The 22,953-nt window shown below is 45.3% G+C and overlaps 1 protein-coding gene across 1 annotated transcript in view; it reads left to right on the forward strand.

Annotated features, from left to right (window-relative positions):
- The first annotated feature begins 245 nt into the window (after positions 1-245).
- Positions 246-22,953, forward strand: part of CAGE1 (cancer antigen 1) — a 1,013,025-nt gene continuing 990,317 nt past the window's right edge. Inside the window, exon 1 of the mRNA XM_086966850.1 lies at positions 246-461. Coding sequence (XP_086822976.1) covers positions 246-461 — 216 coding nt within the window. The remainder of the gene's footprint in view (positions 462-22,953) is intronic.

Here is a 22,953-nt window from a genome sequence, read left to right on the forward strand (position 1 = left end):
TGCAGCAGCGTTCTGCCATTTTGAAGCTTGTCTAAATCTGCACACACTTACAAGACTCCAGGTACTGTCATTCTCCCAGGACCTTCTTAATAAATATAAATGCACAGTATCTTCTTTTTGCTATGCTAAACCTATGATTTATATGAGCCAAAGTACACATGAGAAAGTGAGTTAGATTAAAGAACTAGTGCACTTTGCTTGCATGTTTGCTGTAGTTTAAAGAAAAACACCATTATTTTTTAGGAATGTTCCAACCCTCTGGATCTAAAGAGGAAGAAAGTCAAGGGTTTGCGCCTTTTGCTGAAATCAGTAAATCAGATGAGAATGCGTGCACTCAAGATCCTTTGGTGATCACTTCTGATGAAGAACTCAGCTCTTTTGCTAGCTGTTCTCTGGATGTGCCCATTGCAGATTATTTCCTCGAATATGAAAGCAGTGATTTAGCCTCTGATATTTCACAGGTAACCTATTCCTTACTAAGTGTAAAAATTTGGTGCATGGAATGAAGTTGTTGCGTAATTAATTTATGAGCCGATTTAGGGTTTTGCAGGCAAGGTACTCTGCCAGAAATACAGTGAAGTGCCCCGTCCGTCCCCCAAACTGACATTCCGCTTTGTTTAGGGTCGAGTGGACCTGATAGTTGTTCCGCGGGACATTTCATCAGCATTGTGGTTTGGATTCAGTCTTTTTTATCTATTATTGCTGCAATGTTTATTTGTATTGGTTTGTAACTTCTTAGGAAAATGCTAATGAAGAAAAATTAAAAAAGGGTTGGGCACACCATCATGTTTCTACACGTGGTGCCCCGCTGGCAGACTTGGAGCGTACTTGTAAGTACTTCAGACTGTCCACCATTTTGAGAGCTGATAGTGTGGTCTACTTTTTTTCTCTTCTTGATAGCCAGGCAATGCTTTGCACTCCCAATTTGAGTGTTTGTTTTTGTAAAGCATACAAGTTTACTGAGTGGCTGCATGAAACACGGCAGCCGCTCAGTAAACATTCAGTGACTTCAGAGAAACGGCTCCTGCGAAGGTACCGTGATCTCCTCCACACCGAAAGCGATATTTTACCAGGTCAATGAAGGTAATTAAATTCTCTTTCCTTATTTACAACACTCCACATGCCAATCCCTTAATGAAGGATTTAGTTCTGTAAATGTACATTTTAAATTTACCATAGTTTTTGTTTTTTTTTAAACAAATTTAATTAATTTGTTTTTAGGAAACATATTTTATTAATTTTATAAACACAAGTACAACAGCCTCAAGTTGCATTTCATAGTAGCGTAGAGGTACAATATTTGACAGGATAACTTTGAAGTTCAGCATCTAGAGAGAGAGAGTAGTATAGCCTCAAATGGGGACTCTGAGTATCTGGGAAATTAAGGCGGACTCCATAGCATCACATCAACTAACCCCCAAAAATATTGTCCACTTGTGGGTGAATAATAAACATGGTGTATCTGTGGGGTGGGGGACTGGGTCATGGAAGAGGAAGTATTTGGGGGATGGTAGATGGGTCCAATTTATTGTGTATCTTGTGGAGGGGGAGATTATTTGAGAGGGGGATACTAAATCCTGTTCTGCACTAGGCAGGAGTTGGGCCTAGTTTCACACTTCTGTGACAGGGATTCGCTGGGGTGGGCAATGGAGGGACTCTCACTGAGTGGTAGAGGTAGGGGCTTCAGGTCGATGTCCAGGAATCGTGAGAGCAATTTGTCCCAGAGGGGTGCTATAAGATTATGGCGCAGGTCCTTGTCGGCTTCCTTGTGTAGCGATGTTGCCTCTGCCTCTGGCCAGTGCACCACCGCACCCTTCCAGGCCGCGCCAATGGGGGAGTTGAACTGTTCCTGCATATGGCCGAGACTAAATCAATAAAATCAGCTATTTCACTTCTTTTGGCACTTGTAGATGCTAATGTACTTGTTGCCCAAGAGTCCAGGAGAGGGTGGCTCGTGGCTGAGGATACGGCTGATAGGACTTCATGCCAAAACTGAGTAAGGGTCTGCAATCCCATAAGACATGTCAGAGATCTGCCTCTTGTGCCTGGCACTGGGCACATGTGTCAGGGACTGTTGGTAGGATGCGATGCAGTCGTTGTGGCAAATGGTACACCCTGTATACTATGTAGAATTGAGTCAGTTGTAATCTGGAGTTACGGGATGTCTTGTGTGTGAGCATCAATGCCTTCTGCCATTCCCTGTCATGGAGGGTTTGGAGAGTCGGCCTCCCAGGTGTCGCAGAGAGAGTGGAAAGAGCGCTGTGTATGCATGATCATGGCTCTTGTAAGCCAGGTTATCAGTCTCCTCCCATTGCCTAAAGTGTATGGGAGATCTACTGCATTTGTGGATGGTTTGGAGACATCGACCTGCCATCGGTCTATCTGTACATTACGGAGGGGATCATAGATTGGGAACAGCTCTTGATGGAGTCCATATTGGTCCATCAATTCCACAAACAGGAGGAGTTGACCATTGGCAAACAGGTGCCTAAGAGTTGATAGATGAGCTCGTACCCAAGCTCAGAGCACTTTCTTAGACAGGGGTCAGGTTCCACCAAGGATGCCCAAAAAAGGAATAGAGGGAGCACAGGTGGGACTGGCACCTGGCCTCCGAGCGTCCATGGACGCCTATGTCCAGAGACCGAGAGGGTCAGAAGTGTCTCCTCAAACAAGGGAGGAGTGACTGTACTAGAATCTGCCAGATCATGGACCGCCAGCCAGCAGGCAGCCTTGCAGCTGTGCTCCCAGGTATTAAGTTTGGGGCTCCAAGGCCTCCTGAATCCAGCGGCAGCTGTAGTTTTGTTAGGGCTGCTCTACAGCTCTACAGCTACCACAGTGTAATATCTCTTAGCAATTAGTGCAAGTCTCGAAACAGTGATTGATGGGGATAACTGTGAGTGTGGCTATATGCCCTTTCACAGATAGAGGTAGAGTTCTCCAGAAGATGACCTGGGCCCCAAAGCAGGACGCTGTTCTCATCAAATTAATATCCAGGAGATCTGTGGCAGTGTGTTAAACACTGATGCTCAGGTATCGGAATGAGTGTTTTTCCCATCGTAATGGGCGACTCGTCCATGACCATCCGGTGAGGGGGTGCCAAGTGCATCAGCAGATAGACACATAATTTTGTCCAGCTCACCCAAAGGCCCGAAATATCTCAGAAGGTGGTCAAATGTTCAGCAAGTCTGGAATGGTTCACAGAGATATTCCTGATGTAGAATAATACATCTTCTGCCTAAAGGGACAGTATATGTGGGCTGTCCTAAAGGGGGATGCCCCATTGAATCTCTGTTTGGTGGGTATAGGAGGCTAGTGGTTCCACCACAAGAACAAACAAGAGCCAGACAGCCCTGGCAGGTGCCTCTCCCTAGTGAGATAGCCCCTATATAAGACCTGCCATCAGAACTTGCACCGTGGGCCAGTGGCGGATGCCACAAATCGAAATTGATGGGGAGGGGGCTAGGCGGTGTTAGGGGAATAATATATTTTTTAGTAATTGTCCTGGTGCTGACCCTGACACTGCAGGCTGCCTTGATCATGCAAAACAGAAGTTACCTCTATGAGGGCCCACCCTGCCAAAGAAAAGAATGTGCAGCTGTATGACAGCACAGCATGCAAAAGTGATACTTCATATGCAGAAGATCACACAGTACAGAAATACAAGCCCTGTACAGTGTCATGCAGAAAACTCTGCACGTACAGAACACCGCATCTATTACCAAGACAAGAACAGACTGTGACACTGTGGGTATTTGTATGAGAGATTTTTCAATTGAAAATAGTATTATTTCAGTGAAAGCATTGTATTGTTCTTTATATAACAGAGCAAGGTTAAGGAAATTATACCGTATATGCTATCCCTGGCACACGTGCACAAGCGCACACAGTGCTGAACTATTAACCTTACACAAACTGAAGCTCAGGTTAAAACGTTCTCACCTGATTTCTTGTAATGCTGCCTGGGTGGAGAACATGCAAAGTGCTCTTGAATGTTTTGCTGGCCCGAGAAGGCCTGCCAAATCTTCATATGCACTAAGGGAATGAAAACCACTCCTCCCCTCCCCTGATCTGTCAGCAGAGCAGCCCCCGCCTCGCAAAGGTGACACGATGCAACAAGAACAAATAAAATACTAATAACGTCGAGTTATTATCATTTTTAATTTTACTTACACTGCCCAAAAAAGTAGTGGGGCAACGTTCCTCTGCCTTAGCGGGGGAGCCGCCACTGCCATGGGCACTTTGTAACGTAATCTAATACGTTTAAAGGAACAGGTTTTGAATAAAGCAACAAAGCTTTTGAAAGATATGCTCCCAGCTTAGCGAGTTGAAAGCCTTCTCCAGGTCAAGAACCAGGGCAGCTGCATGGGGCCAGTTGGGCTTCTCCCCCTCCAGAATATGCTGTATTACGGCCCAGAACGAAGTAGGATTGGTCCGAATGAATCAGTTGTGGAAGGACTCTTTGTATTCTAAAGGCCAGAATCTTGGTGAGGATTTTTTAGTCTGTATTTAAAATAGCTATCAGACGGTATGAGGCCGGGCTTAGGGGGTCTCTCCCAGGTTTCAGCAGGGAGATCAGTAGTGCCTCACTCATGGTCCGTGGAAGATGATTTGACTCCAGTATGGTGTCAAACAATTTTACCAGGCGCGGGGCCAGAGTGGTTGCATATCGATTGTAGAATTCTGTTTGAAACCCATCGGTCCCTGGCTCCCCCATAATTGCCTCCCTAATATCTGCCACTGTGATGCATCTGTCTCAAGCCTCTTGAGCGCTAAGAGGTTGCGAGAAGGACTGTATCCAGAAAATTTTCTATGTCAGCCTTTGAAGCGGCCGAGGGTGAGAATGAAGTGAGGTGTAGATTAAACAAAGGACTTGTAGATGGCTTCTTGGGAGTAAGGGTCGGCGCCATCTGCTGGACGGAAATGTGGTATAGAGGGCTGATGTGATTCATCCTGAATTAGCAGGCCAGAAGTCGTCCTGATTTGTCACCCTGTGAATGCGATCCAGCAACATACCCCTGGTAGTGCACACAACGGAGACACTAAGCCTACCACTCCCAAAGCGGTGTACAGTAGGCTTGCCGCTCTGGGTCACCTACGGTCTGTCTCTCCTCAGCCAAATAGGCCTGTTCCACTTGAAACAGGACACCTGAGAGGCTATGGCATTCACCGCATATAGTTTGGATACAAGCTCCTCTGAAAGCCACCTTAAAGACGACTCTGTGGTCAGGGTACAGGTAGACCTTTCATTATGCTCAAAATAATCTGCAGTCTGGACTTTATATCATTGTAGAAAAGGTGGGGTCCCCCAGGGCAGTGACTGTAGTTTTCACGTGCGAATTGGGGAGGGAGGCTTTCCCTAGTGGAGGCCCATCAATAAAGGGTTATGGTCTGATAGCTCCCTGCCCAGAAATTCGGGGAAGGAGACAAAGGAGCAGATTGAGGTGGAACATGCTATGTGATCTAAGCATTTTTAAAGGTCACCAGGTTTCCTGAAGGGACCTCTGGTGAAGTTGGGAGATCAGGCTATGGGCTGTAGCTATCATAGAAACTGTCAGAGGTGGGGGGTGGGATCTGTCGAAAGGAGGTGTAGACGTAATTGAAATCCCGACCTATAACTTCCGGCAGGTGAGCCCAATGCAACAATGATGTCGACAGGGGTTTGGAAAAGGTCTTCTGGTCAAAATCTGGAGCATAAATATTACCTATTAGTTGGGTAGTGCCATCTAGTTTAGGTTGTAGTAGAACATAGTGGCCCTCTGGGTCTATCTTCTGGGCTAAGACTTGTTATGGAATACCTGTTTCTATCCAGATTAGGGTGTCTCTAGAATATGGTGAGTATCTAGTGGAATAAACTTGATATCTCATCAATACTGGAGACGTTCAACTTTCATGTGTGTAATGTGAGATTCTTGCTGGAGCGCTATGACAACCAGCCTGTGTTTAAGATAGGAGTGTATCTTGTAACAGTAGATGGGAGTATGAATGCCTATAATAGTCAAAGAGATGATCTGAAATGTGCAGGGTTGTGGCATTATGGCCGGTCAACCCCCCATATATTCCCTCGGGGTGTGGGAGTCCGTGGACTCATCTGGGATAAAGGGGTCTGAGTTGGGAAGGCAGTATGTGTGCAGAGAGTATTTTGGTAACCAAAAACAAAACAGTGAACAACACTGATCTCACCCACATTTACTGCTGACCCATTCTTCCCCCTTTCAAGATGACTCATGTATAGGCAGACAGTCTTAGTGGTGCTACGGACATCAGGCAACCAGCATGTTTAAAAAATATATATTTTAAGCATTTAAAAAGCATAAGTCCTCCAGAAAGCTTTGAATGAGGGCGACTCAGATGTTTATTTTCCTAAGTTGTGTAAATTTAGTGTCATTTAATTGGTAATAAAATTCTTAGGTTTCAATCTTTTTATTCAGAAAAAAGAATGCAAACAAAGAATGTTGTTATGTTATGCTAATGCAATTTGTAAAGCGCACAGATACTCCAAAGATGTCTTGGCACTGTCTGCTCCTGAGTCCGAAAGGTGTCTTGACGCTGTCTGCTCCTGAGTCGGAGTGACCTACTTATTGAAAAGCCAGGCTTTTAGCTGTTTTCTGAAAGAGATAAGAGTGGGAATGGATCTGATATGAGGATGGAGGTTGTTCCACAGCTTGGTAGTTCCTACCACAAAGCTTCTACCTCCCTACTTTGTTCCGTAAGTTCTAGGAATGGTCAAAAGGTTCGCCCCTTGGGAACGCAACTGTCTGCCAGGTGTGTAAATCTGCAATGAGTGCTTCAGAAAACCAGGGCCTTTATTTTGTATCGCCTTATAGACAATACACAGTGCTTAAAATGTTTTCTGTTTCTGATTGGCAGCCAGTGTAATTATCATATGACCGTAGATACAGAATTATATTTGGGGGTCCCAGAGAGAATCCCTGCAGCTGCATTTTTTACCATTTGAAGCTTATTAAGAATAGTTTCTTGAGTGTTGATCAATAGACTATTGCAATAGTCCAATTTAGACATAACTAAGGCTGTGATTATTGTCCTTTTTGTTTCCGCAGGAATAAAAGGGAAAAGTTATTTTAACATTCTGAGTATGTAAAATAGAAAGAGACCAGAGAGTTGACATGGGGTTTATAGTTTAGTTTGCCATCTAATATGACACCCAGGTGTGTTGCTTTTGCCACTGTGATAGACGGAGGTCACAGTTTAATCAGGCCACCGACTAGAAGGCCAGATAGGGAGTCAATTTCCAAACACAATTAGTTTGAGGCATGGAAGGTGGCCGATACATCATCCACATTGGAGGTAAGCACGAGGCCAAAGGATTTGACTATGAGTGCCAGTTCAGTGTCGTAAATATTAAACAACCTTGGGGAGATGGAAGAGTCCTGTGGCACCCCCCATGGAAGAGAGAAAGTGGCTTATTCATAGCTGCCTAAGCTTACTGATTGTATGCACTCACACAGAGAGATTTAGCCCTATTCCTGATGCTTAGAGTGGTGATACGGTTGATCAACAGCTCATGATCAACCGTATAAAAGGCTGCTGATAAATCCAAGAGAATAAGAGCTGCCGCCCCTCCTCTGTCTAGGGCGACCCTTATATCTGTTTAGTGGCTTTGGTCAGTGCTGTCTCAGTGCTATGGCCGACTCTGATTCCGAATTGTGTTTCATACAGCAACTTGAATGTATTGTATAAGTTGACTATTCATTACTTTTTCAAACAGTTTAGGAGGCAGACGAAGACGTGAGATGGGTCGATAGTTGCTGGGATCAGTTGCATCTAAGTTGGGTTTCTTTAACAGCAAAAGAATAGAAACCGTCTTCCATTGTGATAAACATAGTGTTAAAAATATTTGCACCTATTAGGTCCGGCATGAGTTTCAAAACAGACTATGGGCAGGGATCAAACAGTGAGCCTGATTTGACTTTGCTCACCATGGCAGCTAAATGTTCTGAGGTGACCTGAGAGAATTCCATAACAGCAAAAGACTTGGACCTATCTTTATCTAAGTCAGGTAGAGTCTCAGTAGAAGGGGAAGCCTCAAACTTAGAGGAAATTTGATTTACTTTTGCCTGTAAGCCCTGGGCTAGAGAATCACAGGATGCTTGAGTCACAATGTTGGACTGATTTTCTGGTGGTGCAGCAAGTTTGGACACCACCTGAAACAATTGTCTAGTGGAGTCCTGAACGGATTCTATTTCTTGTGTGAAATAGTTACTTTTTCCCTTTATAAGGTGGTGTTTGTAGTCGGACAAAGCCTGCTTGTAACCCATTTTCTCTTGGGAATAATAGTACAATCGCCAACATCTTTCCTGTCTCCCACATTCCTGTTTCTAAGAGCTTCATAAAATCATGGGTTTGATGGATTTTTTTCTATTTTTGGATACCTTCTTGTATGGGACCAATTTAGAGAAAGTGGCTTGAAGCCAGTCTGTATAGCTCTGGGAGGCTTTATCTGTGTCTGGAGAAAACTCGGGTTGTTTAATGGATAGATGTTGCGTGAGGAGAGAGCTGTCTATGTTTTTCCAGGATCTAAACTGTTTAGAAAGCCATGGTCTGGTGTAAGATGGTTGTTCCAGTAAGTTTAAATCAAATAATATGGCATGGTTGTCAGACCAAATTTGAGGAAGAACCTCCTTTATAATGATGCGCTCATTATTAGTATACAAGCATTTGCAATGCAATCAGTCTCGCCTTTGGAACTTTATATGCGTTTAGCTATGCAGCACATTAGCCTGGGTTCTGAAACATCTACCGTTCTTCAACATGGCGGGTAAGTAAGCACCAAACTGCGTGATACACCAGGTATTGGAACACATGGAGAGAAAAATTGCCTTTCAGCGGGAAATGATATAGTCCAAAGCTCTGTTCTTAAAATAAATTCAGGGCCTTCGGTGTTCATATCACTGAAAATACAAGATTTGAAAATATATTATTGCCTACGGGTGCTTGTGGAAGACAATTTCTATGGACTAGAATTAAGAGAAGGCTAAAGTGATTCTGGTATTCTATCAAGAAAGTTAAATAGAGGCAGTTTGCCAAAATTTCTTTTAAGGAAAGTCCCTCAGCAGAAAGCAATTCTGGTATTTTACTGACCTCTACTGGTCGTTTTCTATTAGGACAGTTAAATAGAGGCACTTGAACAGAAAAAAGTCCCTAATCAGAAGCAGAAAAATCATAGGGCTGATTTCCAGAGCCCACAAAGTACACACATACATATAACACAATATAATACACATATACATATATACTAAAGTATATAAAAGAGGTCTCGAATACTCGACCTAAAAAGCAGTCTAATCTATGACCGGCTGAGTGAGTGGAAGAGTTGATGTTTTGTAAGGGCCCTGAAGATCCTAAAGTGTCAATGAGAGTTACTGTGTTCTTGTCCGTAATGTCTAAGTGAAAATTAAAATCCCCTAATATAGTGAAACTATTTTCTCAGGCAGTGGTCTCTAGTAGGTGCCCTAAATTATCCAGAGCAAAACCAAAGGGGATGATGGACGGAGTGTTAAACATTGCAAGCACTCACCCCCAGTCAACTGATCTGGGTTTAATCCATCATCATTCTTCAGCTCACTCTGCCACCCCAGTTCAGAGATGACCATATGCAAATCAGTCTGACCATGTGCCTCATGGGAACAGTTCAGCCCGAACTGCCAAGCCATGTCTTCCCTAGTCCGGAAACAAGCATCCTGGGACCAGTTTCTGGCTAATCAGCCGTCATCAGCCAGGCTAGCTTGAATCCAGTGGCAAAGTGAGCACGGATTCCACATCTGGGCATACCCTGCTAACCCTGCTAACTTAGGACGAACAAAGCAAAACCAAAGTGGATGATGGACCGAGTGTTGAACATTGCAAGCACTCACCCCTAATCAACTGATCAGGGTTTAATCCATCATCATTCTTTTTTTTTGTTTTACATTTTTCTTTATTGGCATTTTCATATAGATACATTACATTTCATTCACAACAACAAAACCAACTCGGTGTATAGTTGTCAAGTATATGTAACAGTGCAGAACACACATATGTGATGTATTTCAAATCTTGAAAGATAAGATTTTGTGAACGGGGGTCTAAGGGATAGTATTTACCGACCAACTAATTTCCATACCTCTAATTCAATACATACATAACAAAAAGGAGATAGTTAGTCTGTTTGGTCAAACTAAAACACTATAAACTCAGAAGGAATGTTCATCAAACTCAGATAACTTGCCTAGCATTCGGCATGAGTATGAATTCCATCAGCCCACCACTTTGGCGGAGCCTCGTCATCTGGAAAACAATGGAGTAGAGTCTATGCAGCCAATGTCGCTCATAGGCTAACACCATTCGTACTTGACCTCTTACGTCTGATCAACGCGGCCAAAAGTGCTTTCAAAATATGTGAGTACTGATGATGTGCAGTGCTATGTGAACGTGAAAGTTAAAAATGACTATAAGGGCGAAAAATATGTTTATTCAGAATCATCCAAATGTCAAAAACAACCTGATAGTATGAAAAAAATATTAACTATCTCATGGCAATAGGTGAGGTCGACATGTTTCAGCCGCTATGGTGATACTGACCGGCTTTCTTCAGGACCTAGTAGATGTAATATGCTACTGCAATAATAAACACTATGTGAAAACAATTCAACAGAAAAAATTAATATATACAGCTATATCAAAGGAATGAGTGCATCAGTGGTCATGGACCACCCTACCAGAACTAGATCGTGTCTGTATTAGGTGGTAGGTACGTATGTACTCTTCTTTTCTCGAGCAAAAAAAGGAGGGAAATTAAACTGATGGAAGAAAAACAAAAGCCTTCTGAGCAAAAAGGAATAGTCTGGTGTCTGTCTGAAATTTGATCAACAGTATTGGCCCAATAAGTGACTCCATATGTGGGTAAACTTTCTTTAGTATTCATAATTTTTAAATTACTCACCCAACTTTCTGTGGAAGTATGCCTCACCTCACCCGGCAACTGCTCAGTGGTTGAGGCCCGCTCTATTTGTAAGTAAAACAAGGGAACATAAGTGATGCAATCTAGAACATGGTCCCTTAGTTTTTACCATTTTATCAAATACATAAAACCCAAATCAAATCTTACTCATCAAAGCCATGCGACCTCTGTGCGTGGAGTCCGAATAAATGTAGAATTGTACATTAACACACAGCGACGACAAAAGTCTACAGTAAGACACAATAGCATACCCGCATTCACTGCCCATGCACTTATCTATTCCGCACCTCAATTAAATTGCACGTCTCTAGTCTGAGCGTTCACCTCTCCACCATCCTCAATTACACATGTCTTCTCCTGAACTCAGGCTAGAAGTGGTTCCCAAATCTCTCTTGGTCTAGAAGTGGGCGGCATTAATTCCCAGAATGTAGAAAGCTGAACCTGACCGTATGTGACCTCTCTGATCCATTCCTGGATTGTGAGTTTCTTCTTCCTCCCCCAATGTACTGCTATTTGACGTTTGGCGAACAGCAACAAGAGGGCATGTAGCTTGCGTTTCTTTACATGTGTGTCCCTGACGTACCCTAAAAGTCCCACCATTGGAGAGGGTAATCCTAGGATTTGATTAATAGACAAGAAAATATGTGTCCAATAGTCATCTAATTTAGGGCACTCCCATGCCATATGTAAGAAGGACACTGCAGATGTCCCACAGTGCCAGCAGCAGCTATCCTCCCTAAGTCTCATCCGATGTATGCTGAGGGGTGTTTTGTAATACTGATGGAGAAATTTGAAGTGAATCAATCAAAGTTTGTAATTTGGGGAGAGTTCAATCAATTGAGTGCAACAGTATGCCCACTGGTCCTCGGTCAAGTGGGATGCTAGTTCCGTATTTCATCTATGTCGGGCGTTGGGTACCGTCACCAGGGCTTTTGCCTGCATATGTGTATAAAGCCTGGTAATGAGTCTACGTGACGAAGGTGTACGCAGCAGATTTTTCAGAGCCGCCAGGATGTGCGGTTGGGTAGGAAATACAACATGCAACGCACGACATGCGGCCCTTATTTTATGATATAAGAATGTCTCTCCAAAAGGTACTACCTGACCCTCCTCCGCCGTTGGAGGATCCCGAAATACCCCCCGGATAAAAATCCGCAAAGGTATGAAGTGACATCTTCTGAGCAACTTTTTTGTTTAGCTCATCCCTAATGCTAGGTAGCATTGGATTCTGCACCAGAGGGATTGAGGGGGCTTATAACACCCGGACGCCCGCTCTTCTTCTCAACCCATCCCACGCCCATCTCAGAAGAGTCTATGCCCTCCGTGGGTCTTTTGTGGGATTGATATATTGCCACCTGTAAGGGAATCGGCGCCACCGCGTCCGTCTCTACATCCACATGTGGCTGAAATGGCGTGGGATGGACCCAATAGTGTAAGAACTGTGCCTGTGCACACAGGGCGTACAACTTCATATCCGGGGCACCCAGTCCACCCTGCTTGAGTGGTAGAGATAATAGCTCCTACGATACTCAGGCCTGCCCCCCTGACCACACCAAGGAGAGTAGCAGCGATCTTAGTGTGCTAAAAAAGGATTGTGTAAGTATGATTGGCATATTTACGAAGAGGTATAAAAATGTAGGTAGCACTACCATCTTTACCAATGCAATCTTCCCAGCCAGCGACAGGGGCAGTTTGGCCCACAACGCAACTTTCTCCTCCAACCAAGCGATGGCCCTGCCGTAATTTAAGTTCCACACTTCCTGCAAGTCCCTGCTGATCCAGATTCCCAAATATTTCACCTTCTCATCTTCCCACTGTATCGTAAACTCAGAAGTCACTGCCAATGTGTTATCTGTTAGGGGGAACACCACTGATTTAGCCCAATTGATAGTTATACCAGCCAGCCCGCCAAATTTGATAAATTCCCGTAAGACTGTGTCTAAATATTGTGCAGGGTTCAAAATATAGAGGGTGACGTCATCTGCATACTTTGATATCAAGAGGCTTTGAGCACTAAAGCCTATCCCTTTGTCTGTGTGGTGCTGTCTGATACGCGCAGCCAGGAGCTCCATCGAGATGGCGAACAGTAATGGGGCCTCGTGCCCCTTGTAATTTGAATAGGATCAGATAAAAGGCCATTTGCACGTGCCCTAGCAGAGGGCCCAGTGTACAACAACCTGATCCATCTGACAAACAAAGGGCCAAACCCCATTCGCTCCAGGATTTTAAACAAATATGGCCACTCCAGCGAATCGAAAGCTTTCATCGCGTCTAAGAACACCGCCGCCGCCTGTACATCCTGATGTATATAATGTAAGACTGAGAAGACTGTTCTGAAGTAATGTGAAGTAGACCTGCCGGGTATGAAGCCCGATTGGTCTGGTAGGGCTATTAGTGGAAGCATGGGTTGCAGTCTGTTCAAAATCAGTTTAGCCAACATTTTAACATTCACAATCAGAAGCGACAACAGCCGGTTTGAATTCAAGTCATTTGCGGGTTTCCCAGGCTTTAACAAGGTTATAATTATAGCTTCCTGCCTTGTTTGTGGTAAGATACCCGTTTCCTGGGCCTCTTCATAGACCGCCAGGAGTTTAGGTGCAAGTTCTGACGCCAATGCATTATAAAAGGCAGTCGTCCGACCCAGGGGCCTTTTCCAGTGGTAGGCTTTTTATTACTGCTGACACGTCCTCCACCGTAAATGGTAGGTGCATATATTCCTGGTGTCGGTCGTTGAACCAGTAAAGAGAAAATATTCCCCTAGGGTCTTATTTAGCACTGCAGATAACCAGCATCCACCCAACTACAATCATACAATCCCTCAATCATAAAGCTCGTTGGATAATATCTCCCTTCCAACACAAAACCCGCAGGGTGGTCCAACAAAATTAACTCACTGAAATTGGGTTATACCGCATATAAAAACTGAACATTTATTAAAAAATAGATTTTTTAAGCAGTATATAATATTAAAAACACAAGGTCAGTCTCCCAATTACTGGAATACTGCACAATACAATTTCATAATTATCTGATTATAAAAGACAAATAACACATATACACTCTATAATGGCACAGTACAGTGACAAGAACAATGACAAGAACAACGTCATACGATTGACTAAAAGATAAAAATAAAAAAAATTTAAAGGGGGGAGGAAACCCTATTCACACAAGGAAAATTCCATTGTCTATCAAAGGTCCAGAACTAGCTTAAAGGGAAAGAAACAAGGTGAGAGCCTTGCTCTTATCCTTATTGCTGTTCCCTGCTGGATTCCTTGTCTATCAAACTGGCGTTGACGCGTTTCGGTGGTAACTACGGAATTTAACAACCTCCTTCTTCAGGACAAATGGGATTTCAGGAAATTATTCCTCCATCTATAAAAAATCCATGCATACATATATAACATTAAGTGATTCATTAAAATCATGTATATGCACATTTAAAATACCAATGTTGTCTACATTTTTCTTTGAGAACATAAACAAGTGATGAAAACTTTTTTGGTATAAAAACAAGTTATCCATCAGTGCCATCATGTTTAAAAAACCAATACAATAACATCACACATGAAATTTCATTTTTTCTCCAAAACTAGAGAAAATACCTGCACAGTAATTGCCTCTGAATTAAGCGATATAACTCAACTCCCTGGACTAGGGAGGGGGAGAAGGGAATCATGGCTCGCTACCCCCCCCCCCCATTTATAATAAGGGACTAACTGTCCCTTCGTTCACTCAACTAAACACCAATCAATCAAGGAACTCACATCCACACTAAACAAAGACTCAATAATAACTAGTGGACCGTAGCTCTTCTTATCGGTTCAATACTTGTGCTTGATCATCCTCAAAGGTAGCAAATTAACCTGAAGAGGGCAGATTAACAATAGAAAGCACACTCTGTATAAATGCTAAATTACTCAAAGCTCAAGCTAAGCATCCTCTATATATAGAAAAGAGTGTCCTTTACCTGTTATCTTACGTAAGGACGTGCCCAAGTGTGGTGACCTCAGGGCTTGTGCAATACTCAAATTCTGTTTTTAATTCCCCATCTCGGGTATGTTCAAACTCTCTTGTTAGCTAAGCACAGGAAAAATGAGAAAGCATACAAAATGAATCAGTTACCCCTGTTCCATATGGTTAACTGTGCACATCTCAAACTTTCTACATGTAATGTTTGATATAGTTAGGCCACCTACCTCTATTATTGTGAAGTGATGACTTTCAGTTATTAATTGGTTAAAAAAGAAAGGGAACAACGTGAGTAAAGTGGAGAGGTGGTCCTGTGGCAAGGAATCCTATATTGTTCATATATTTCTGCCCATCCGCCGCTTAAAGGTCAGACCTCAAGGTACAACTGTAACAATAACAAAAAAAAAGAGACACCAAAATTCCACTAGTTAATAAGTTAATCTCTATCCCAAAAAATATACAAGCTAAGGGTACTGTTATTGAGTTTTAAATGCTACACAATCAATTGCATGTTGTGGTTTTACCCTAGCCTAGGTACTAGTTCATGTTGCTGGCAAATCCCCATCGGTCCCAATAATCCTCAATAATGAGCTGCTTTCCGGCTATGTACTTGTAACTTCGGTATTCTTTCGGTATATATCCCTTACAAGAGGGCCCCTGCACCCCATCTTAACATTTATGTAAACACTCATCAGGTCAGCTGTTGGCTAGGGGTTTAATATTGAATGTCACCACCCCTCTATTTCCAAATTGGACCATTAAAGGTATAAACTCACGGCATAAAAACAAAACGCTAAACTTGAGGTGCGTGGTTTCGCTATACTAGAGGCGTGTGGTTGCAAGTCAACCGCGCCTTATTGTTAATGGGTCATTGAACCAGACCAATGCAAGGGAGTCAAGGAATGTCCGCATGCCCTCCGGGCATTCGGTTTGCGCGGCTGTAAAGAGATGGGTATAAAATGTGGAGAACTCCTTAAGGACCTCTACTGAACCCTTGACGGCCTCCCCACCACTGGCTATCAACTCAGGGACATAGTCAGCAGTCCTTGGTTTCTTAAGCATACCTGCAAGCGTCAGTCCAGGTCTGTCCCCCTCGCCGTACCTACGTGCCTCAGAATATTTCCCAAGGAACTTCACCTCCCTCTGCGCCTCCTCATCATATTAGCCTTCAATTGAGCTAAAATTATGGGCGTATCTTTGGAATATAAACTTGTCTCCAAATCACGGTTATGCTTTTCTTTGTTCTCAAGAGAGGTCCTTATAGTTTTAAGTACACCCGCCTATCTAGAAATACACTGGCCCCTAATGACCACCTTAAATGCCTCCCATAATGAGGCCTCAGTGTCAACTGTTCCAGTATTGAGGGTGAAATACTCAGTTATATCCGTATGGATTTCCTCTTGAAATGCCTCATCTAACAGCGCATCGGGAGGTAGCCTCCAGGAAAACGCCTTCTGCCTAGTAGCAGGAATTGCAATTTTTAACAGGCATGGTGAGTGATCAGACAGCGTTCTTGGCACGTGCGACACATCTATAACCCAACTGGCATACAGTAATCTATACGAGACCAGGCCCTACAGTGTTCTGAAAAACATGTGCCCTCTCTAGTCAGTGGGTACCACCTGCGCCATACATCAACCAGGTCTCTGTCATTTAGTAAAGCATTTACGATTTTACTAACTGCTGGGTAATGTGTCCTCGTCGTACCCTGTCTGACCAACACGTCATTTAGGACAGCATTGAAGTCCCCTCCCCACAGGATCGTGGTACACCTAGTTGCTTCTACCTTTTCCCATACATCCTGAAAAAAACTTGGAGAGTCTACAGTTGGGCCATATATCGCAACCAGTGCTAATGACACACCGCCTAGGGCACCCAGTAGGATAACATATCGCCCCTCGGGGTCCACATGTACCTCACTCTCCCTCCAATCAAGCCCACGTCTTATCAACACTGCCACCCCATGTTAATAATTGGAGTATACCGACGTGTATGTGAACCACCATCTCTTCTGCATGAGTTTCGAGGAGGAGCGAGAGTGCAGATTGGTCTGCTGTAACATGCATAGATCTACGTTGTGTCTTGTGAGATATGCATGAACCAGCCTGGCTTTCTTACTGTCGTTTAATCCTCTAATGTTCCTTGTCAGGCAGTTGACGATAGTCATGTATTATACTGCGGAGTGTGATGTGTTCCATCGCTCCGCCCCCCCAAGGCACCAGGTCAACACAGGTCCCACATTGTGTGTCCAACAATCAGCCCAACCCACCACCCCCCACCCACACCAACCCCCCAATCAGGTTGAAGAATACCCCACAGCAAAGAGATACAAAAAACATAAGCGCGGGAAACCTCCCATGGGGATGAATGAATATCGGCCTTCTGCCCTACCGTAGCAGGGTGGCCGAGAAACTTCCTAGAGTCAGGTCTGCATTATCCATGTACGGCCTCCAATTGGTCTAAAAATCGGAATGCATAATGAAAACATAATTCACTCTATCATCTGTTTCTGCCATGTCAAACTCTCCGTATTCGGAATGCTTAATGAAAACATAATTCACTCTATCATCTGTTTCTGCCATGTCAAACTCTCCGTATTGCCCCCTGTCTGCCCATCAGGAGGCTGAATTTCTCGAAAAAGGGAATATTTTATGCTCTCGAGGTGGCAGACTCCTGGGAGTGACTACTACAGGGAAAAGCTCACATTAACCTCCCTAAAACACTGGTGACCCTCAGCCAGCAACCAAGTATATCTAAACATAGTGGTTAAGTTGTTTAGCAAGCCAGTGCCCTCATACCCCCCTCAAACACAAATCAAGAACTATGGCAAGGCACTAACTGTACACATCCAGCCAGGTGTCTGTAACCAAAGAGTTCCCCCTGGTGATAGCTCCAACCCAGATAACAAATGAAAATATGTATGCTTAAGAGTAGAATGATGCGTGCACACAAGTCCACCAACATTCTCTCCTATCCTAACCAGAATTTGTCCAAAACAACATGCCTAGGGCGGACAACAGAGGCTAAATCTCACGTTGCTCAGTCATTGTCACTCATCTCGTTCTCTGTTGCCCCGTCTGCTCTGGGACTGTTCGTCTTCAGCCGTCCACACACATTGTTTCGCAAATTTCAGAGCAGATTTGGCATCCGTAAAGAAGTGGGCAGAGCCATCATAGGACACTTTGAGTTTGGCGGGATATAGCAATGAATATGGAATCTGCGCCTGTAGCAGGATCCGCTTGGCCGGCAGGAATTCTCGTCTGACTGCCTGTACTGCTGGGGTGAAGTCTGGATAAAAAGCGATCTGGTTGCCTTGATGAATTATCTCCCCCATTGTACGTGCCTGGCGCAATACTGTCTCATGGTCTTGGTAATTCAAAATTCTTGCCAATATGGGCCGTGGAGTAGCACCAACGGAGGTTTAGGGCCTAAGGCCCGATGGGCCCGTTCCACTGCAAAACAGGTGAAAGGTGCGCAGCAAAGAGGTCTCGCAACAAGTCGGCAACATACGTCTCCAATTTGGAAATCGCAGTCGTGATTTGTCGATTGTTGCGGCATGATCTCGCCTCCAAATCTTCATTCTTTGCACGGATCACACCCAAGAGCTTATCCAAATGCGCCATTTGCTGTTTCGTTTCCACCTGAAACTCATGGAACTCCGTCTGTTTATTCTCTAGCCTATCTAGCCTGTGTTCATGGACCCCAATCTGGGATTTCACAGTTTCCATTTGGGCCGTTAGTGTGTCCAGTTTAGCGCCAATGGTACGAAGACTAGAACGCATTTCCAGCATATGTGAGCGAATGTGTTCCCCTTGACCGCTTACCGGTCCCTCCGAAGACCCTCCAGTGGCCGATTCGGAATCAGATTCCATCTGCCTTGTCGAGCGACGTTGTTCAAAGCTGATTTTAGGTTGCTTGGGATCCTGCTTGCCCATTGTGGAGCGGGGGTTAGGGCGGGCCGGAATAACAGGCGTGGAGGCCGTATGAAGTGCGCTATGATTAGCGAGAACTTTACTGATTATACAGAAACAGAGTTCAGGAAGTACGGTTGTCCGGGTGGAAGTCCAGGTGTGGGTGTAGGGACGAGGTTCCGGGAAGGTGTCGTCGGGATGTCCGCCGCTGGGCTGAGGTCGTCTTTCCGTGGTGTAGGAAACGGTGAGCCCCTCGGAGGTAAAAAGAACGAAACAGGGCGATTAGTCCAGAGGACAACAAATGTCGTAATACAGTCACCAACACCGGGAAGTGAGAGGGGTTGAGGTGGACGTGAGGAAGGGTGGTACGGTGGAGAGAGGGAAGGGAAAAACCGGGTAGCGGGAAGAGAGTGTGACCGGGAGGGAAAAACAGTGCGCAGTTCTATACAGTGTCGGTGCACGTTTATACAGTGAGGGTGGTTCGGGAGGCTATTTACGCTATGTACACTGCTACAAGGGGGAAACACGGAGAAAGGTAACAAGGTACTCATGTGCCCCGCTGTAACTCTCCTCCGAGTTACGGCCGCTCTCCAGCCACCTCCTGAGGACGCCACCAGTCCTCACACCAAACGTCTTCTTCGTCTTCTTCTTTTCGGCTCTTCGTTTCTTCTCTGCTTTCCGCTGCTGGTTCTCCACGTTCTGCTAACTCCTGCCACGAGTCCGCTGCTGGGAACCCCGAGTCCTCCGAGTCGCCAGCTTTTCTAGTCTCCAGCCGGAGTCCGGTAGAACGACTTCCGGGGTCAGGTGTGGTCACTTCCGGTCCTTCATTACCCTCCACACTTCCGGGGTCACGAAAGGTTGCTTCCGGTCCGCCATGTACCGGTGTTACCGATGGTGCCTGTGGGGAGACAGAGAGAGGAGTAGTTCCGAAGGCATGAGAGTCCACATCGGTCCGCTGCCGCCTCGAGGTAAGGGTCGACACTTCACATTCCCTTTCCCTAGGAGTGTTTCTAGTAGGGTTTGTGGGTGGCGGATACCGGGAGAGGTAGTCCGCATTGCCCTGCTCTAGTCCTTTCCGGTGCAATGTTCGGAAGCGAAAGGGTTGGAGAGAGAGGAACCACCTAAGGACCCGATCATTATGTCCTTTGTTGCGAGCCATCCATTCAAGTGGAGCGTGATCGGTATACAAAAGGAATTCCCTACCCTCAAGGTAGTACCGAAGGCTTTCCACCACCCACTTTATAGCGAGTGCTTCCTTTTCAACAACAGAATAGTTGGTCTCTCTGGGAAAACGTTTTCTGCTAAGGTAAAGGATGGGTTTTTCTGCTCCTTGTGAGTCTTTTTGGGATAGTACTGCTCCCAAACCTTGATCCGACACGTCGGTTTGTAGAATGAAAGGTTGGGTATAATCAGGACTCATTAGCACAGGCTCAGAAGTCAGGGCGTTCTTGAGGAGGTTAAAGGCGCGCAGGTGTACAGGAGACGGTTGTTTGAGGATCTCCTCTGTTTTTGCCGTCTTCTTTAGGAGGTCCGTTAGGGGAGCTGCAGTATGTGAAAAGTTGGGGATGAACCTCCTATAATAACCCAACATACCCAGAAAGGCACGGAGGTCTTTTCGTGTTTGGGGAAAGGGTATTGCTTGTATTGTCTTTACTTTGCTCTCTTGAGGACGAATGTGTCCCTCACCCAACAAGTAACCTAGGTATTTTACACTCTGAGCCGCTAAAGTGGTCTTGGACGGGTTGACGGTGAAGCCGTATTTGCCCAGGGAGGAGACAACCGACCGTAAATGGGAAAGGTGCTATTCCCAGGTATCGCTGTATATGACAATGTCGTCAAGATAAGCGCCTGAGTATTGTGCATGAGGTCGTAAAACCAGGTTCATGGCCCTCTGAAAGGTCGCAGGAGCCCATGTAGCCCGAAGGGCATCACTTTAAATTGGAACAAGCCTTCTGGGGTGGAGAAGGCGGTCTTATGTTTGTCTTCGGCTTTCAATGGAATCTGCCAATAGCCCTTGCACAGATCAAGGGTGCTGATGTACCGCGCCTTACCTATACGCTCTACCATCTCGTCGACACGAGGTAGGGGATACGAATCGAAGGCAGAGATCTTGTTCAGCTCCCTAAAATCGATGCAGAATCTGGTAGAGCCATCGGGTTTGGGGACTAAAACAATGGGCGAGTTCCAGCTACTGCTGGAGGGCTCTATGATGCCCATTTTTAACATCTGGTTCGTTTCCTCTTTGATGACGGCTCTACGGGCTTCGGGGATGCGGTATGGGCGTTGTCTTACCGTCTTTCCGGGTTCTGTGTGAATGGCATGTTCCACCACAGAAGTATGTCCCAGTAACGAGGAGAAGACTGCTTGTAAGGTCGACAAGGACCGGCAGAGGTCGTTTCTCTTACTCTCTGGTAGGTCTGTATCGAAACATCCCTCAAATGGAAAGGGGGCGCTACCGGATAGGACAGGACGCGGCCCCTCCCATTTCTTCAGGAGATTGACATGATAAATTTGATTACTTCCCCTGCTGGCATCTGTTTCAATTTCGTATGTGACCGGAGTCACTTGCTTTACAACAGTAAACGGACCCTGCCACTGTCCTAGCAGCTTATGGTCTGAAGACGGGATGAGCAATAGAACCTGGTCTCCTGGAACAAAGGACCGCACTTTGGTTCCCTTGTCATATTGGGTTTTCTGGGTAGACTGTGCTGCCAAGAGATTCTGTCTCACGATCTCCCTAATTTCTCCTAAATGCGTCTTGAGATTATCTATGTATTCGGGAAGAGGACGGGTTCGGTCAGGCTCTGCTTCCCAAGCCTCGCGAGCCATATCCAACAGTGTCCTGGGTGCTCGGCCATATAACAGTTCGTATGGCGAGTAGCCCGTACTGCTTTGTACCTTGCAACGGATGGCAAAAAGGGCGAGGGGAAGCATTTCCTCCCAACGTTTACTCTCAAGTCCCAACAGTTTTTTTAGAGTGGTTTTCAAGGTTGCGTTATACCGTTCTACTAACCCGTCTGTTTGGGGGTGGTAAGCGGAGGTTCTTATTTGCTTGATCCCCAGAGTAGAACAGACTTGGCGCATGAGAGAGGAGACAAAGGGTGTACCCTGATCGGTTAATATCTCCCGGGGAAATCCTACTCTAGAAAAGATGGAAATGAGGGCTTTGGCTATGTTCTGAGTGGTGGGTTGACGGAGAGGTACTGCTTCAGGGAACCGGGTAGCATAGTCCACTAACACTAGAGCATACCTACATCCACTCCTGGATGGTAAGAGAGGACCTATAAGGTCCATTCCCACTCTAGAAAAGGGAATGTCTATGAGAGGGAGAGGTTGAAGGGGAACCCTTGGAGGCCTATATCGACTGGTTTTCTGGCACACCGGGCACTCCCGGCAGTAACGTTTAATCTCTGCGTATACTCCTGGCCAGTAAAACTTCTCCAGTATTGCTTCACCAGTTTTCTCGTCGCTGAAATGTCCACCCAGTAGGTGGCTGTGTGCCAAAAAGAGTACCTTCTCTCGAAATAGTCCAGGAATAACTAGCTGGGTGTTTGTCTGGGGTCCTCCCTTCCTATATAGGAGTCCATTCTTTGTGAAAAAATAAGGACCTACTTGCAATGGGTCCTCATTGGGGAGAGCACGCCCCCATGCGTCTTGGAGAACCGGATCTTCTTGCTGTGCAGCTCGAAACTCTCGATCGGTTTCCCACGGATGTGGGTCTACCTGAGCAGGGCAAGCCAGGGAGAAGTCTCTTTTTTCTTTTGAGTTTTGGACTTCAAGGGTTTAGGGGAGTACTCTGAAACAGGGGAGTCACGTGAAAAGGGTGCTTCAGCCCACCATCTCTTTAGTGAGTCAGTAGTGTCCTGTAGGAGGTGCGGAAGACCACTACAGTCGCTACCCAGGATAGCCTGTTCGGGTAGATTGGGTACTAGTCCGACTGTTAGGGGGCTCCCTTTATTGCTGGGGTGTTGAACATATACTCTGGCGGTCGGGTAGCATTTGGTATCGCCGTGGACACACTTGATGGCCACGGTTCCTGTTAGAGGTTCCAAAGAGTGGGGTAGATCTTGTGGTCGCAGGACACTATGTCGGCATCATGTGTCGGCAAGGGCC

Source organism: Lissotriton vulgaris, chromosome 4_1, assembly GCF_964263255.1.
Source record: "Lissotriton vulgaris chromosome 4_1, aLisVul1.2, whole genome shotgun sequence".
Lineage (NCBI taxonomy): Eukaryota > Metazoa > Chordata > Amphibia > Caudata > Salamandridae > Lissotriton > Lissotriton vulgaris.